A 19766-nucleotide genomic window follows, 5' to 3' on the forward strand; every position below is an offset into this window, starting at 1 on the left:
TGAGCATTCATAAAAACACAAGACAAATAATATAGTCAGGTTGTCAGCATGCACAGCTAGTTCGTTCCAGTCAGCAACCCATGGAGGGCAAAATAAGAATCAGGAATTCTTTTAGCCACTGCCTAAAACTCTCGTCCAGAATTAGTTTCATCATTGAGGTCAATCCACATAAAAATTTACAACAGTTTAAAGAGGTACCTAACGAGAGAGAAAGCGGATTTCTAAGTCAGGCTCATTCTAGTTGTCTGGTGTTCCTTTAACATACACAGACACACACACACACACCACCCCCCAGGAAGGCAACCTCTTGCCAAAACACCTTTCTGTGGGCAAAGTACATTTATTTCCACACTACAGATTTAATCATGAGCAAAGTAGAGGAAAACAAAGGCAGAAAAAGTGAAAAACAGAAAAGGTGGCTGAAAATACACTGCTGCCTAAAGAGGAGGAGTGTGGACACAGCCAGATGGGATGACAGAGGAGAACACAGACAGGGTTGTTACATTTATCCACCTCTAACGGGGTTTGGTGCCTTCCCATAGAGCAGGGTAACTGTGCTGGTCTGCCTATTAAAAGTAGTGTTTTGTTAAATTAAATCATCTTGATTATCTTAGTTTTCATGCTCACACTTTGACAGTGTAGAGAGATTCAAAATAGCCAAGCATATAACAAAAATTAATTATCCATTTAACATATTGTCAACATCCAACGTTTAGTACCATTCCTTTGAGATGCAGCTAGTGTAATGATTAAGAGCACTGGAACTTATCAAGACACTAATTCTCATATCCAAGCCCCCCCACTACCCTTTCTGTATCCCAATTTCTATATCTGTAAAATGGAAATAATAATAGTACTCATCTCGTAGGTTTATTTTGAGGATTAAATGAGACAATACATTGCAAGTGCTTAACCAGAAAAATTGCTCTATAAATGTTAATTATTATTATTATTATTGGAATGAGTTTTTTCACACATTTTGCATGGAAGTGTTTAGGGAGAAAAAGAGGAAGAAAGCAGATTTCCTTTACTCTGAGGAGTAAAGGAAGGGGCTGGTGGGAGAGATGGGAAGCAATAGTAAAATGAAGGGTTGAGATTATTTGTGTATTTTCATTCAGTTATTCTGGATGCCTGTGTTCTACGTCACCATGAAAACCTGACTGACTGTTACAAGCTTTGACACTGACAATGAGGGTGAAGAATTCCACTGGGCTTAGCTGTTACTCTCTCTTCTCTAAGCCCACTTATGAGAGGGAGGAGAAAAGGAACTTGCTGACTGCCTTCTCCCAACTCCCTCTGCAGCCAGTGCTGGGGAAATTTTTCTCTCAGGGGAAATGATATTTGATGCCTTTCACAAATCGAAGCGGCTGTCTGCTGCGATTCAGACAATGACAAAGTTAAAATAAAAGTATTCATTAAAAAGTGTCTTTCTGGATAATACCATTTACAATTGCATTAAAAAGAATAAAATATCTAGGAATAAATCTTACCAAGGAGGTGAAAGACCTATACAATGAAAACTACAAGACATTATTGAAAGAAATCGATGATGACATAAAGAAATGGAAAGACATTCCATGCACATGGATTGGAAGAATAAACATACTTAAAATGTCCATTTTACCTAAAGCAATCTATAGATTCAATGCAATCCCAATCAGAATCCCAATGACATTCTTCACAGAAATAGAAAAAAGAATACTAAAATTCATATGGGGCAACAAAAGACCACAAATAGCTAAAGCAATCCTAAGAAAAAAGAACACAGCTGGAGGCATCACAATCCCTGACTTCAAAGCATACTACAAAGCAATAGTAATCAAAACAGCATGGTACTGGTACAAAAACAGACACACAGATCAATGGAACAGAATTGAAAGCCCAGAAATAAAACCACGCATATACAGACAGCTAATTTTCGACAAAGGAGCCAAGAACATACAATGGAGAAAGGAAAGTCTCTTCAATAAATGGTGCTGGGAAAACTGGACAGCCACATGCAAAAGAATGGAAGTGGACCATCTGCTATCGCCAATCACAAAAATTAACTCAAAATAGATCAAAGACCTGAAGGTGAGACCTGAAACTATAAAACTCATAGAAGAAAATATAGGCAAGACACTATTTGACATTGGTCATAAAGGAATCTTTTCAGATGACATGCCTACCCAGACTAGGGAAACTAAAGAAAAAATAAACAAGTGGGACTTTATCAGATTAAAGAGCTTCTACAAGACAAACGAAACCAGAATCAAGATGAACAGACAACCCACCAGCTGGGAGAGAATATTTGCAAAACATACATCTGACAAGGGGTTGATCTCCATAATATATAAAGAACTCACACAACTGAACAACAAAAAAACAAACAACACAATCAAAAAATGGGCAGAGGAAATGAACAGACATTTCTCCAAAAGAAGATATACAGATGGCCAACAGGCACATGAAAAGATGTTCAACATCACTAATCATCAGGGAAATGCAAATCAAAACAACACTAAGATATCACCTCACGCCCGTTAGAATGGCTATAATCACCAAGACAAAAAACAACAAATGTTGGAGAAGATGTGGAGAAACAGGAACCCTCATACACAGCTGGTGGGAATGCAAACTGGTGCAGCCTCTATGGAAAATGGTATGGAGATTCCTCAAAGAATTAAAAATAGAGATGCCCTATGATCCAGCTATCCCACTACTGGGAATCTATCCAATGAATCTGAAATCAACAATCCAAAGAGGCTTATGCACCCCTATGTTCACTGCAGCATTATTCACTATAGCCAAGAAGTGGAAGCAACCTAAGTGTCCCTCGACTGATGACTGGATCAAGAAGATGTGGTATATATATACAATGGGATACTACTCAGCCATAAAAAACACAAAATCGTCCCATTTGCAACAACATGGGTGGGCCTGGAGGGTATTATGTTAAGTGAAGTAAGCCAGACAGAGAAAGACAAACACTGTATGATCTCACTCATATGTGGAAAATAAACCAACACATGGACAGAGAAAACTGGACTGTGGTTACCAGGGGCAATGGGGGAGGAGGGTGGGCACAAGGGGTGAAGGGAGACATGTATATGGTGATGGACAAACAAAAATGTACAACCCAAAATTTCACAATGTTAGAAACTATTAAAACATTAATTAAAAAAAAAGTGTCTTTCTGCTTACTGGTCCTCAACTTTTCATCTTAAGAAGGGAAAATGGCAAGCCAGACTTACCTTGTGAAGTGTGTGTTTCCGAGTAGTGTTCGCCACACTGCACGTGCACAGGAGGCAAGATGTACGGCTGCTGCCGGGGCTGAAACACAGAACACAGCATGGGGGGGAGGCCTTGGCACAAGCGGCTGTCACCTCTCACAGAGAACCAGCCCAAGCACACGGCAGTCCCTGTCACTCACCCACATCTGCAGGGAAGCACGCTGGCTGCTCTGCCTGCCCACCCTCGACCCACCCCTCGTCTACTCATCTGTACCCCCGTCTCATCACTAAGGTTAGGACTGGAGAAACAAGAAGGGAGAAGGCAGGAGGCTGGTCAAGGTGAGAAAGAGAGAAAGGCTACAATTAACATGAATGTACCTATTTACAATCTATTTTCGAATACATTTGCAAAGCCCCCAATGCCTTTTTTAAAGAATAACTCAGAACACGTATATTATTATAGTCCACCTACGAAATAATGAGAATAAGGGGGAACCCTGTTTCATTCTATTCAAAATTGGCTCCTTCCTGGAGCCACAAGCTCGTACACATCAGCACAGCTGTACCTATGACTCTAGTTCACAGCGCCACGTCAACCTCGAACAGGGACCGAGGGAGTGTTAAGCTAGGTCCACTTGCAAATTTATATAAAAATCTAAAATGTGATCCACAACAATGACCATTTGTTGACCCTCCCATTGCAGAACCAAATGTGGAAAGGCCTTGCTGACGATCCAGCTCAACCATTATCCCTTCACTGAAGAATCTTTTCTGTAAGACTCTTCAAGATGGCCATTTAGACTCAACCTGAATAACTTCCTGCTGCAGATGAGGGTGAAACATTTTAGAGAAAAAAAAAATGCTTAGATGGGTTCAATATGTGGTGAGCCAACCAAGGAAATACGGTTAGTCCCTAATGTGATCTAGAGCAAGTCATTTAACTTCGGTAGGTCTCAGCTTCCTGTCAATCAAATCAAGCCTCTTCCCGCCCCCTACCTCAAACATTTATATATTGGAGTTCCAGGTTAGAGTTTATTTGAAGAAAGAGTTTTGAGGTTAAAAATTAAAAAAAAAACTTTAAATTTGTAAACCACCAAACAGGATGCTCTCTTATATTTCTATTTGATTATTTTTAAATTAGCCTTATAGATATTAGTTTAAATGTTACTGCTTTAGGAGAGAAGCTGAGATCAAGCCCAAAAAACCCAAAGCCAGCAGGGGTCACAGTTTCTCAGTACCCCCCAACAGAAGAACACTCGCCAGAGTTTGAAGCTGGGTAAATAACTCATCTACCATTTCCCCTGCCACAAATAATGCTTAAGCATCAAAAGGGCAAATAAAGAACGTAATGAAGACAAGGGACCCAAAAATTAAAAAGAATCAGGGAGAAGAAATAAAGAATTGAAATTAACCTAAGAAAGCAGTTCAAGGTACCCAAGAAAAAGTGTCATGTATCAGCTCTCCTAAGGATTCCCAAATCCCCCTCTGGCTGGTTTTTGAGTTGCAATTTAAAAATATTTTTCCTCTTCTTGGTAATACATATTTCAACTCAATTTTTCCAGAGTAGGACAGCCAGTTTTGAGGCTTTAAAAAAAAAAAACAGTGGGAAGGGATTCATACAAGGGAATAGAAAGACATGACGAGGCCACGTTGGCTCACTCCCTCTCTTACTCTTATTTAAAAAAAAAAAAAAATCCAGTAAGTGACTGTTCATGAGCTGGCACATGTGTACAGGCAAAGGACAGTAAGAGCTAATCCTACAAGCACCATTTCAGGATCATATCATTTATTCCATCTCTTCATATATTCCAATATATTATTCTATTTCTTTCCAGACTGGCTAATACAGAAACAAATTAGATGCCATAAACTAGGCGGCAGACGGGCAGGAGAACAGCAGCAATGAGCAGTCACAGTTATCAGCAGGAAGCCAAAAGGAGACAAGGTTATCTGGTTTTAGTCTCACTCATCCCAAGGAACTTTTGGTGAAATGGTTTAATCTTAAAAGCGGCAGAGGAAGGGGAGAAGCCATGAATCTGGCTTCCTGTAGATTGTCTTCATCCAAATAAAATAGGAAAGCCTCTGTGTCTTCTCTAGATAATTAGGATGAGATCAAACCACAAGATAGTCTTAAAACACTTTGCCTCCCATGGCCGTTTCATGGACATAAGGGAATAATTATCTCACTAATGAAGACATGGGGACTCTAAAGAAGGGAAAAGGAAAATAATATTAACAAACCGAAGAATAAAGAAACCTGTGCCATGAACAAATCTATTGGCGCTTAGAGGGAAAAGCCCACTGTGACCTCTAGATCTCCCAGGCAAAGGCTACTTGTGAGAGATTGAGCATAATATCGAGATTACTACTATTAACATAGGTACTCAGGAGTTATTCTTTGATGATATAATGGCCCAACTCTAAGAGTTCATGTCTATGCGTTTTCCAGAAAAAAAAATTCCCAAAACTTCCCTTTTAAAGATGTGCTATAGTTTATATACTGTGTATGAAAAAAATTTAATTTTAGTCTCCTATTAACTTGAAGGAACTATTTACCCAGAAAAATGTAAAGGTTACATGTTTGATCTTGTTTAAAAAATCATAACCTAAAATAAAATAATTATGATTTAAAACGAGTAGATACTTTAAAGGAAGCCAACTCTCCCACATCTTTTTTTTTGTGTGTGTGAGGAAGATCAGCCCTGAGGTAACATCCATGCCAATCCTCCTCTTTTTGCTGAGGAAGACCAGCCCTGAGCTAACACCTATTGCCAATCCTCCTCCTTTTTTATTTCCCTTTTTCTCCCCAAAGCCCCAGTAGACAGTTGTATGTCATAGCTGCACATCTTTCTAGTTGCTGTATGTGGGACGCGGCCTCAGCATGGCCGGACAAGCGGTGCGTCAGTGCGCGCCCGGGATCCGAACCCAGGCCACCAATAGCGGAGTGCGTGCGCTTAACCGCTAAGCCACAGGGCTGGCCCCCCTTTCTTTGATATTGTCCTTGAGTAATCCTCAATATAAAACACAGCCCAAGACAGAACATATGTATTGAAATTAGAGTTGCCATTTCCTTATTCAGATGATGAGGAAAGCAATTAAAAAAAAGAAAAGGCTAACGTTAGATAGAAAAGTGGATCAATTCAAATTTTATTGGCCTTAAAATTAGAAAATGTGCAATTAATCTTCCCACCAAATACTCTACCTGAGATCATCAACTAGACTCATTCAATTCTTGCTCATTTAAAACACATTTTCTGACTAGTTTATTCAGCTCTACCTATGGCAGTGAATACAAAAGAATCTGTGGAGCTTATAACTGAAGACATGCCCATATGCAACAACCACAAAGAATGATAAAGCAAGTAGATAAAAACACACAATAGGTTGCATGCTGAAGAAAGATGGTTTCCTCAGCCTGGAATAAGACTCGATGGGGTGACCCTTGAGCTGCACTTACAGAAGTGATGGGCATGGGTGGGCATAAGAGGGACCAAATGCATGTGCATCACCCCTGCTTGGCAGACTGATGCCCTCTGTGTTCTCACCAGATCTTGCCTAGTTATGATGCTCTGGTCACCTCTCCCCTCAAATTATCCCTAACCGTCAGACTACTTGATAAGGGAAGATTTTATACATACCAGGGAGGATCGGCTCCAGGTGGGCTGGCGTCTGATAGGGGGTGGAGAATTTGACTGTCTACATGAAAAGTTGAAAAAATGAGAAAGTTAGTATTATTTACCAGATGCAAGAAGACCAGACAGACGAGAGAAAGAGAAGAGGAGAAAATAGACAAGATAAGTAAGACTTATAGCAAAACATAATTTCTGGGTGGTGAAGCTAAGAAAAATTTCGATTTCCTTTTTTATTCTTTTCTTTATTTTCAAAAGGTTTGGAACATATGATACTTTTAAAATAAGTTGTACAAAGTAATGTTAAAAGAATGAGGCTTATTTCTAAAGAAAGATTATAAGGGAAATTAAAATTGATGCCTGTCTTTTAGAGGTCCGAGACTGGAGCCCTCTGGAGAAGGATGCTGTTATGATGATGCTAGTTTCATAAAACTCCAGAGTGATATCCCAGGCCTTCAGGTAGCCTGTGCTGAGACTCTGAAACTGTATACAGAACGTACCGTGTATGTGTGTGGGGTGTGTGTGTGTACTTTTTAGAGAGTCCCAGTTTTTATCAGATAAGAGGCTAGGAACCTCCCATACCTGGTTAGGAAGAAGAAAGGAATGGTTATTACAAAAGCAGAAAGGAAAAATATAATTTCCTTAGTTTGTCTGATATGTGATGTTTGCTAATATTCAAAGAAATGACCACAAAAGAAATACAAATAATGAGTATATTTTAGAATAAGGCCACTTGCTGAGAAATGGTCAAACCAGAAGACTACAGTGAAATTCACTTCTCAAAATAGTTTTTTTTAATTTCCCCTAGAGAAGTCGACTATAGAATTCTTATTAGTGTCACAGACACCCCCACAAACCAAAGGCAACAGCAGAACAGAACTGCAAAATGACCTATAGGTAATCTGTTCAAAGGAATGGCATGTGAGTGTGCGTACGTGTGTGCATGTGCGAGTCCATAAGATAGATATGGCTGCTTAATTTGCCACTCCTTGATCAGTGCTCTTCTGACCACATTTGCAAACTTTGCAGGCAGACCTAATAGGATCAAATATACTTTCAGACTCTGCCAGTGACCAATGGCAGCAACTGGTTTGAAAGAGCCTCCATCATGTAGAGAAAAAAGTCTGCCAGGACCCGATGCTCCAGTTCTAAAGCAGGACCTACTCTGGGACAACACTTTCACACTCTTGGATGTGTCCACTAGGGGAGTGGAAAAGCAGTTCTTCTCTTGCATTTACATCCCCGAAGCTCTTTGAAACAAAATTAAACACCTTGGGCACCCCAACTGCTGATGTACTCTGCTGAGGAACGTCTTTTGAAGGCAACCAGGTAAAGGCAATGACAGTGTAAGCCCCAGCACGCTATATCCAAGGTCAGACGACATTTAAGTTCCCTCATCAGACGCCCATTATCATCTTTATTTCCAAATTAAATTAAAAAACACACATGGATTTGTGACATCCATTAGTGTCTTCCAAGTCTTCCTCTAATTACCCTGGCCTCTCATTTACACGCAGATGACATGACCCAGAAGCACACGCAGGGTTAGCCAACTGTGTAAGCGAAACGGGGCTGAGGATGACAGGAGCTTCTTCTCTTTCAAGTTGGCTCGTCACTCTGTTACACACTTCTGAACCTACTCCACATCTGACACGAAGGGGCACCCTGGCAAATTGGGAACTGCTCAGCAACTCCAAACTCACAGCAGAGGTTGGAAAGGCACTAATGCGGGCCAACCCATCCAGGTAGTCAAGCACTCACAGTCAATTTGTGAATTATCTTCTCTCTAGGCACACGTACTACACTAGACAGTCTTTATCATTAAAGTTCTTTCACTCCTGCCCGGCTGTAGCTTACTCCTTTAGCTTCTACAAGGAACGAGGGAAAAAAGTGAATGGAAAAAGCAATCTACACATCCCTAAAGCACGTGAATTTAATCTGACCAAGCCATCTAGTGAGAGGGTGGACTACATGTTTACTCACTCAGTGCAGATTTTGTTTTGTTTGTAAAACTTGTGCCTTGTAGCAAACAACCGAGAAATATACTTGGCGTTTTCGATATCATCCTGGGAAGAGACAGAAAAAATAAACATCTGTTCGATGATACATACATTTCACTAAGATTTCTCTGAGCAAGGGCACATCCCTTCCTCCCTTCACATCAAGCAGAAAATAATAGGCTGAACCACAAACCAATGTGCTGAAATTCAGCGGCAGCCATGCCTACGAAGCCCACTACAGGATGGCAGACAATACTGTCTGCTAAAGAATCCTTTATGCCTGGGGCCGGCCCTGTGGCCTAGTGGTTAAGTTCCGTGAGCTCCGCTTCAGCAGCCCAGGTTCACAGGTTCAGATCCCAGGCACAGACCTACACCACTTGTCAGCCATGCTGTGGTGGTGACCCACATATAAAATAGAGGAAGACTGGTACAGATGTTAGCTCAGGATGAATCTTTCTCATCAAGAAAAAAAAAAAAGAATCCTTTATGCCCAAGGTGCTGGGGTTACGCTGATGAATGCGCATGTCTGTACATAATTCCAAACCAAGTGTTTTAAAAATAAATAAATGAATCAAGGCAGAGCATGGAATGAACACCAAGCATCATTAAATGAGAGCCATTGAGGTGCATGAACAGCCTTGGCTCTCGAGGAGCCACTCAACAGAAGGGCCATCACTCAGTTTACTTCAGATTAGGCTTGGGCTATAATGGCAAAAAAAATCCAGGTCCGCCAGCAAAAGAAAATGCCATGCAATATCATCAAGGGTTCCTTGATGCAGCATGCCAGGCAACATGATCCATCATAAACAAGGCAGGTGGGGAAACCCAAATCCCAGAGTCAAAACTCAGCCTGGAATCCGGGCATTTTGAACATGAAAGCACTGCCACTATCCTGAAATGAGTTATGGCAGCACTGGGCAAGTATTGGAAAGTTATCGGTTCAATAGAACATTTATTCTCTCAAGATACGGAGAGGAAGGAAAGGATACTATGAATTGAGAAGTCAAACAGTAAGGTACTTGTCAGAGCCTGCCTTTGTCTGTCTGTTTTGCTTACCGTGTGGAAGAGGGCAGTCTCTTCCTTGTTGATGAGCTCCACTAGGATCGTCGACTTGTTATGAGTGATATTCCCGATGTCATTCCACCTGGTTCAAAGAAATGAAACTGTGTTTGCCCAAAGGCATTCCATGCATTGATGAATCAGCGCAGCAGGGTCATCTGCTACTGTTGAGTCTCATTTTACAAATTATGATTTAACTGTATTTTTAAAGGCTAAATGTTCCTTCTCTCAAAGCAGAAAAGTAAAGAAAACCCAGCATGTATTTATTGAAATAGCTAAAAATCCTATGTAAACTATATCTAGATACTACTGTTCATGAAGTACAGCTTCCTTTATGATTAGCTATGAGGGAAATTTGCAAGGCATTTCTGCCACTTTGTTTTTCACATTTCCAAACTGACAAAGCCTTTCCTGTGATCCCTGCTCGTTAATGATGGAGGAGCATATTAATTAAAAATCGTGTGTTTCCAGGAATCTAGGCGGAAGAATCCACATGGATTCTGTGTCACAATGTACATTACAGGTTGGTTATGCCACTGAGGAAAAATGCCTGGGGAGTATTTAATGTGCCTACATTTTTGTGATCTAGACACAGATACACACAGAATTTCCTTCCCTTTGCTCATGGAGACCTTATCTAAAATGAGATACACAGAAATCACCACTAGGCAAGGGAAGGGACGCTACTGCTTCCCATTCTACTTGGAGCCAATTTGTAACTTAACTACAATCTACTCTTCATTCTGTGCCCCAACGTATAAAAGAGGGGCCCACTGCCTTTTCATTCCATTAGGCTTTCACTTATTATACTTCCATCATCTTCTGCCCAGATGATTCTGTTAAGACTCAGCTCAGGAGTCACTTTCTCCAGGAAGCCCTTCCTCATCCCCAATCACCCACATGCTAGGAAAGAACCTGGTGTAGTCCTCTATCAGTCACCACAATGTATTACAATTGTTTACTTCTGTGACTAGATTGCTAACTAAACCAAACCAGACCACAGACCTCAAACCCCGGGTAGAGATCTGCTTTCTTCACCTCTGTATTCCAAGCCCTGAGCCAAGTACCTGGCACACAGCATACAATAAATGTTTGCTGAAAGAGTTAAAAGTAATAATATTGCTTCCCATCTGTATAGAGTTCAGTTCTTTTATCAACTCTCGAAGGTAGACAAAGCAGCTATTTTTGTTCCTTCTTTAGAGATGATGCAATTTAGGCACAAGTGAGTACATGACTTAGCCACATTCACTATGTTCATCAGGGATGGATGAGTTCTATACCTGAGGCTTCCAGATTTTCCTCCAGTCACCTGTCCATTACACCAGTACCAAGTGTACTTACTTATACCTGCTGGGGCCATGCCCTCTACAGGTGCACAGCACAGCTGCTGCTGATTTACAATCCCATCAGATTACATCTACACAGACTCATAGCTACACGCTCCTTGGTGAAGGTCCCTAGAGATAAGAGATATTTGGTTTCCTCTGGCTCTATTCCTTCAAATCAACTCCAAAACTCTGGAGCCACTCCTCACTCCACCCTATGACTTCACCTAGTGGCATAATTAACATGACACTACAGTAAAAATAAATTCCCATCCTGTAGGGGTTTCAAGATAAGTGCTAAAGGAAGAGGTCTGGAAACTGAACAAAACCTGTGAGTGGCTTATGATGAGCAAACTTTCAAATTGCTGTTTTCTATTTAACCTCGATAGTTGGAATGCAAGATATGTCTACTTCTCTTCTCCAGGCTCAAGGAGAAAATGAACCATTGACTTAGCTCTGGAGAACTGTGTGGGACAAAATGCCTGCTTTAAATGGGCATAAAAATGTATATTACAACTCTGCACATATTTTACTCAATTAATTTATAATTTGTTGTAGGTATATGGAGTTGATTGAATATGTCCAAAAGTCAAAGAGTTTATTCTGTAGCCCCAAAGATCTTTCTTTTGATTCCTGCTTCAATAATGTCTCTATTCAAAGAGTAAGAAAAAATAAATGGACAAAAATAATGGTAGGGTGGGGACCTACGGAAATAAAAGCCAATTAGGAAGCTTTTGGTGGGAAAACTTTCTCAAAATGACCTGCAGCAACTGCTGATCCAGAGAGCACACGGCCGGCCAAGATTCACTTCCAGAAGGTGGAGCGTGTTTTGCCTCTAAGAGCTGTCTTTATGATCTGCCCTAGATGCACAGCTCTGTCAATCAGATGCATACACAGGAAAGCTGTTCTTCCAATAAATAATAGGCCATATTGCCCATGTAAATGAAAGCAAGCATGCAGTTTTTTAAATCACTGACATTACGCTGGAATCTCTAGGCACCAATACAAAGCAAGCTCATTGACATGCAATGGGGGGGACACTCTGCCACATCCCTACACTAGTTCTATTCATGTGAAATGGAAAAGAGGAAAAAGTGTAAAATAACAAAAAGTACCAAAGACCTTTAATTTATAACAAATTGATTGGTTTTTCACAACACACTTTCACAAACAATCCTCTTTCGTTAACATAAAAACTAGTTTGCACTCTTCTAGCACATGTGGGTAGGCAGAGGGTGCAGGACAATGGAAAGAAGCCAGCCTGGGTTTACTGACTGCTCATGGACGATCCCAGCAAAGGTAACCAGCAGGAGACTGACTGGAAAGCCCGTTTCCAACTAGACTCATAGAGTTCAGTTCCACTCTTCCGGCTCAGGGAGGTTCAACAATGCATCTCCTGGAAGTAGGTGGAAAGAAAGCTTTCCCCCAATCCCCACCCCCAAACAGGCCTCCAGGAAAAGTGAGAAGAACTTCTCCATAATGCTTAAATCTCCGCAGAGGGCTGATCTTATCTGAGTTGAGAGAAGCTCAACTCTAATGATAGTCTCGCTCTTAACTCACCTGTATAACTTTCATATTCAGTGGGGTTTTCTAGAGTCCCTCGAGGGGAAAAAGGAAAAAAAGACAAATAAGACTACCTGTATATTACTCCTTGTCTTCCAATCCTGTTGCTCACGAAAATCCCCATGAAGAAGATGCCCAGGTGCACGCTATTTCCATGATTGTCCTGCATAAGATCAACAAAAGACAGCTGTGATGAAACAGATCCCCAACGGCCTGGCGGAACCAAGTTCCTGGGCAGCAGCCCACTCATGGGGACCACACCCCACGTCTCGCCCATATGTGGAATGAATCACAGACAGCATGAGGGCAATAAGGCAAGCAGGTCCCGAAGGGATGCACCCTACTACACATCCTATGGACTGTGTCTTTTTTTCTTTTTTCTCACTTTGTTGCAACACATTTCCTGCTTAAGAGAGAACTTGAGGATTTTCTCAGGTTTGTTGGCAGTTGAGATTTTCTCTTTCATGAACATCTATTAATATCTTTACCTTCATTTTTGTTTTTTAAATCAAAATTATACATGCACATAGGATTATATATACACATTATATATGTGCAATCATATATGCACATAGTTTGAAGACCTGAATATTTTCTAAAGCTTGTTTAAAACCTGGCACCACCATTTCCTCTCCCTTGAGGCATCAACTTCCCCCACTTAAAGCCCTAGTGTGTCTATCTGCATCCACTATGCTTGGCCTTTCAATTCAGAACCTCATGTTCCTTAGTTCTGGGATATTTTCTCGAATTACTACCTTCTGTTTCCTCTCTTCACTCTTTTGAGAACTCCCATTATTCAGATGTTGGACATTCTGGGCTGGCCTTCTAATTTTTTTAGAGATCTGTTTTTTGGTGAGATCTTAATTTTATCTCTAACCTATGTATTTAGTTTTACATTTCTGTTTTCATATTTTTAATTTCTGAAAGTTAATTTTTATTTTCTGAATGTTCCTTTTAAAAGTACTCTATTCCTTCTACTCTATATATACACATATATTTTTAATCTCTGAGACTCAAAGGATGGTATCTTGGGTATCTTCACCCTGCCAAGTCTCCGTGTCTTCCAGGCTGTTTCATTCTCATTGCACTGGCCTCTCTAATTAGGGCATTGTGTAGGGGGATGCTTGGCTGTCTATTCATGTAACAGAGTGGGATACTAAACAATGGTTGGGAGCTTCCTGAGCACAGGAAGGGTGTGTGGACTGCAGGCTTCACTGTCAGGCAATCTGCTGGGCCCTGTGTTGGGGACACTCAGACGTCTTATCTTCAGTCTGGTCTCTTGGTCCAGTCAGGTGCTTCCAACCTCCTCCCTGGCAGAGCATAACCCGGCTGCCCGTGTTCTTGAGAGCGAAGGGGTAAGGCTCAACAACCAGGGAGCAAACTGTCACTCGGCCCCCTGCTTTCACTGAGGGGATGTCCTCTCTGTGGAGTAAGAAGAGGGCCCCACACAACTAGGCCTAAGATGGCAAAGAAGGACCTCTACATTCCTCAGAATATCTGATCCCCTTTAAGACACAAAGACGACAGTGTTCCTTCTCAGTGACCGCTCCTCGACCCACCTCCCTAAGCTGACATTAGAACAGGAGTCTTTTAACAGGGTAAGGCTAAGACAACTGCTGGTGGCAAAAGCAGAAAGTGTTAGGAGAGAAAGAACTGGGAAGGAGGAGAAAAAACAAAACGCCCTGGTAATTCTGAGAAGTTAAAAGGTAAGGTGCACTACAGAAAAATATATGTGGACAAGAAGACAGGAGAAATGGAGAGGGGAAGAGAACGGAAAATTCTGCAGTAAGCCTTCCCTGGGCACATTGCCAGCAGATGGGTGTGGAGGTCTGGGGGTGATGGGGACACGGGAAGAGCAGTTCACCAGGGCGGGGCAACGGAAAACACACAGAACGGATGCCCCAGGCACTGCACCGGTCAATACTTAAGAGCTCCAAGGATCGAGGCTCCAGACTCTGTTTGACCCATTCCAGAAGCACCCTCCTCGTGTCCATGTGCTCTGACAATACAAGAGTGACTGAGGCAGGGGCCACACCTGTGTTTGTGGTCAGGAAATGGACTAGGACTCCTCCAGCCTTCAAAAGTTTTGAGGAACCACTCATGGAAAACCCCACACTAAATGGAAACTGTCTTCGCTAGGACACATCTGTAACATGCTTTCTTACTTTATTTGGTCAGGAAGGACCTGCCCTAACCAAAACGGCTCCATCGCCACTTGGAGCCGGTCCCCGCGTACTTTCCTGTCTGCATTTTCACTTATCTCAGAGCTGACCACATCACTGCCCCCACTGGTGCTGCAGTCTCACCCATCATCCTTGGGTCACCAGGAATCAGGTCACCTTAGTCATGAACAAATATGTGGGGAAAAAGAAAAAAGAAGCCGCCCAGCTAAGTTACTCAGCAGTGAGTCAGCAGTGCCTGTCTGCCCACTCAGAGTAAGGTATAGTATTCCCCTGGTACTTTTCCCACTAAAGAACATACTAGAAAGTGCATCAGAACCAAGCACAGTGGATTTCCAACACTACCTCACTTGCCCCTATTTCCCATAGTTCAGAATTACTAAAAACAACACAAGCAAAGAACCACCACCACAAAACCCCCAACTTGCAGGGACTGAGAAGTCAGTTTTCTAGAAGTGGAGAAAAGTTTACTCTGATTTTTCAATGACTCAAAATATCATGACTATATATGGGCTGCTGAAATGTAAGTGGGATGCAGATGGCTTCATAAGGCATTATTGCAAGCAAAATGGCTTACAACCCTATGAAGGGCAGCCACTAGAGAAGCAAAAGAAAATTAAACAAATCTAAAAAAAGAGCCATTTAGCCCTTTTCGCAAGCTGCGGCCACCCTGCTCGATTCTGCTTGATGCACATGGGCAGTTCTCATTAAGGCAAATTGCAAACGTGCAACAGAGGGGGAACAGGACACATATAAAACAGCCAGCGGAGCCAGTATGGAGTGAAATGTTTGTGCTGAAATTGCAGGCATCTCCCAAATCGATGAAATGTGCCAGTTGCTTTAGGTTTCTGATAAAACTCCGTCTTTTGTAAAGTTGGTCAGCAGAGAGAGGAAAATGAGTCTGGATCATGGGCTGAGCTCTATAAATGACCAGACACCGTGACCCCCCCCCAACCACACGCACTTCAGGAGGTGGATTTGTTGCAAAGGACATGATGTGCTGTAACGGTTTCCTAGGCATAGTTTCCAGAAAACACGGAAGGGGTTGGAAACCCACAATGCAGGCTCTATAGAGCTGGAGAAATAAAGTATGATTGCATACAGGAAATGTTTCATTCTACCTCACAATTATCCCTGTATCAGCTCAAAGAAGAAAAGAGAGAATAAGCATGGGAAAGAAAATTACTGGGTAGGGCCTTTATTAAGGCACACATGACATTAGCTACTTGTCCCTTTGTAAGACTGGACGTGTGCCTTGATGCCTTCACAGCGCCAGATGGGCTGGTGTTTGGTTCTCACTCAGACGGTTGTCTTACAAATGAGATATTCTACTGAAGACCATGGAAAACTTCAAAATCTCTTAGTTAAGAAACAGTGTTTGCTTTACCTCAAGTAAATTGGACTTGCCAACTATGCTACGCAGGAAGAAGAAAGCCACACTGTTCCGGCCCGCTGCCATCAACATTGGTTTTCCAAATGCCTGCGCCATTCTGAGAAGGCTGAAGCAAGGATAGGCCAGGTACGTTACCTTCACAGGAAAGACTTCCTGTCCAAATCCATCCAAACGTTCCACTTCGTTGATGTACATAAGCTCAGCTTCGGCTGGCAGGATTCCACTACGACCAAAAGAGCATCAGAGGAGGAAATGGTTAAGAGCAACAAAGTCAGTGGAAGCTCCTCTCCTCACACTGGCAAATTGTAGAACTGTGGTTTAGCTCTTGTTTCTGGGAAGAGCAATCATCACCCAACTGTGAGGACATCGTGCATTACTAAGTAATTCATTAACATATTCCCCAGTAGCCTTTTACTTAACAGGGAATAATGAGAGGAAGGTGAAGTATTTAATTAAGAGCCACAGCCCTACAAACACTAAATAATTATTCCAGACACCCCTGTGAATAATGCTGCCTGCTTTAAAAAATGTTATTTTTCTCCTACCTGGGAAAAATCTCCACTGTCTTAAAAAAAAAAAAGAAAAAGTTCACGAGGATGATGTTTTGGGAGCTAAGTGGCCAAGACAAGAGAGCCTAGGACCACTGCATAGGTCCTCTGAGGTCGGAAGAGAAGGATGTTTGTTTTCCGCCGGTCCCAAAGAGCTCCAGGTGGCCCTGATATCAAGTTCGCAGAGCTTCCTCAAGTTAGTCTCCCTCCTTTTCCCTTTGGATCTTGACCCTCTCACCTAGAGCAGCTCTCTAGGTCTTCACTCCTAGCACAAGCAGCCCCTGGCTTCCCAGGTCTGGCAACAGATTTTTAGGAAGCTCACAGAGAAGAATTCTCCTGGCCAACAGCTCCACATATGTGCGGGCTGGTTGGCGTTAAAGAAGAAAAGGAAGCAAAGAAAGGGAGAGAGAAAGAAAAAAGAGAGAGCGAGAGAGAAGAAGAAAGGAGGGGGAAGGCAAGCAGCACAATTTCCAAATCCACACACCTCTCAGAACAGAGCTGAATCACACGCTGGAAGAAAGAGAACTGTGTTGACTCAAGCCCGGGGTGGGGGGAGGGAGCCGAATGTCTCCCGCCACGGACAGGACACAGCCTGGTGCTGGGCCGGGCAGCCCCCTGCCCCTGCCTGCCTTACCTGTGGGCTTTGTGTTCTTGGGCTACTTTCTGCGTCAGCTCCTCCAGAATAGCCTCTTCCAGGGCCAAATCCTACCAAAGGAGAAAGCAGTTAAGGCCATTTATCAATTTCCTTGCAAACCTTAAAAGCTCTCTTCTGCAGAAGACGTTCCTAATCAGCCTGACTTCCTCCATCTCCCCTTCACTCCTTAGAATTAAAAGTTGTAGTTTTTAGGACTGAGGGTTCATTTTTACTTTTATAACATGGCTCTCTGCTATAACTTAGACTATTTCAAGGCATATTTTGGGTTGCCACCTAAATTCTCTAGGGCCCATGCACAGATCTTTTTTCATTTTCCTTCTTCCCTCTCTGCCTGCCTCTCAGACTTACTTGTATTAACAATGCTTTCTAAGTACTTACACGTTTTTAACTATCAGGGTACAGGCACATGAGTCTCTAGGCCACCTCCCTTCAAAAGCTGAGCCTAGGAAGGGACTGTGTCTGGCCTTTTTGTCGGCCCCCACAATACCAGCAAACTAATTCAGAGCCACCTGAAGGCAGAGCAGGCTCATTGGGATGTTACTTGACGGAGCCTTGGGAGCAGAAGAGGCCAGGCCGCCTAAAACACCTCAGGGGAGCTCTGTAAATTAACAGCTGTGTAGCTGACCAGCTGGTCTCGACCAACTGCATCCCAGGCCAATAGCAGGACCAAGGGTGTGCCGGCTCCCATGGGACTAGAGCCAATCGCAGACATCTCTTCTCAACTCCCCTTCAATAATGGTGGGAGTATTTACAGGGCTTGTTAAACAATGACCAGCAAAGCACTATCTGGGATGGAGAGAGGGAGTCTGGAGGAATAAATCCAAGACAGGAAGGCCAGAGCAATCAGTTCCCGAGACACTGACAGACATGGTAATTCTAGAGCTGGTCCCTTGTGTTGGCCCGGAAGGCTCAAGCCGTGGGGCCAGCTGCCTCCGACCTTCCCCGGTAGCAGCTTCCACAGCCCGAGGCTAGCAAGCACCGAGGAGAACACAGACGTGCACCATTTTCCTCTGAGCTCCACAGCAGGTGTCAGAAGGGGCTCTGAGCTGTGTGCCCTGGTGAGGTCCCCTGAGGCTCACCATAGACACCGAGGGTACGGGGACAGGGCTAATGTTTTGGAAGAAAACATTCAAAATGCCTCATTCCCTTGATTCTAAAAGACCATTTATATAAAAAGTACCTCCAATTTAGCAACTTTTCAAGGATGAAACATTACCCCTAAAAAGGTACACCTCAAACCTGCAAGAAACATCCCATCTCAAATCACGAAAACGTGAAAAATCAGTATTGTTCAAAGCTGGAAAACCAGCCTTTAACTATAAAGTAGAAATTCTATAGCTCTGCAGATGGTCCTGAGAAACCTTAAAGAAGATGGAGGGAATTACTGGCAGCTTTTATTTTTCATGTGTTAACCAATTAATTTGCTGTTTCCTTTTTAGCTATCCACTGAAATGACTCAAGTCTGTGATAGGAAATAAGCTCAACGTTTTCAGTTTTATATTGTGGAATAACAAAGATCCCACATGGCCTAGAAATTTAGCTGTGAGTGTGCATCTAGATATTGAGTAGTCGTAATAACCCGACACTAATTTTGAAAAGCTAATGAAAGGCAGATAGCAATGAATAAAATAAAGAAAGATAAGTGGAGATCAAAAAGTGCTCCATTAAACCTCTGCTTCCTACTTTCAAAGAAGAAAAAGCCCCAAGGTACCCCTCTGCTATTGTACTCAACCGCCTCCATCCGGGCCCGGGGCCTCCCTGAGGTATGTGCCCCTGCCACAGAGACGTGCGAGAGTGGCCCCACACGAATGAAAAATGGCAGAGTGCGTGCCTGTACACAGCTGCACACCTGTGGAGCGCCTGTGTACTTAACTTTGTTCTTGTCTCTGCTGCAGAAATGCCATTTGACAAATTCGGTTGCTTTATAAGATCAAACATAGCCATTCATTCCATCTTCCCTCCCCCACCAAAGGAATGCATTCTTCTCTTTGAGAGCTCTAGTGGAACCAAGCAGAAAGTTTACAACCTTCCATGGCTCCCTACTGCCTACTCAATTAGGTCAGCAGCTGGGCCTGGCATTCAGACCGTTCTCCAATGTGACCCAGTCTTCCCTTCCAGATCTCCTCTCTCAAGGGTTCAAGGCTTCAGGCAAACTTCTCTTCCTAATGCAGACTGCTTTTACATCTCCACTCACGCTCATGC

The 19766-nt window shown here is 42.6% G+C and overlaps 1 protein-coding gene across 2 annotated transcripts in view; it reads right to left on the bottom strand.

The window, feature by feature from the left end:
- The window catches only part of PTPN14 (protein tyrosine phosphatase non-receptor type 14), a 167795-nt gene that overhangs the window by 23699 nt on the left and 124330 nt on the right, over window positions 1–19766 (bottom strand). For both annotated transcript variants that reach the window (XM_058539845.1, XM_058539846.1), the window contains exons 6-12: window positions 17544–17614; window positions 16497–16584; window positions 12863–12951; window positions 9898–9985; window positions 8825–8907; window positions 6851–6908; window positions 3234–3312 (exon numbers count right to left, since the gene is read on the bottom strand). In XM_058539845.1, the coding sequence (XP_058395828.1) occupies window positions 3234–3312; window positions 6851–6908; window positions 8825–8907; window positions 9898–9985; window positions 12863–12951; window positions 16497–16584; window positions 17544–17614 (556 nt within the window). The remainder of the gene's footprint in view (window positions 1–3233; window positions 3313–6850; window positions 6909–8824; window positions 8908–9897; window positions 9986–12862; window positions 12952–16496; window positions 16585–17543; window positions 17615–19766) is intronic.

This window comes from Diceros bicornis, chromosome 4 (genome assembly GCF_020826845.1).
Source record: "Diceros bicornis minor isolate mBicDic1 chromosome 4, mDicBic1.mat.cur, whole genome shotgun sequence".
NCBI lineage: Eukaryota > Metazoa > Chordata > Mammalia > Perissodactyla > Rhinocerotidae > Diceros > Diceros bicornis.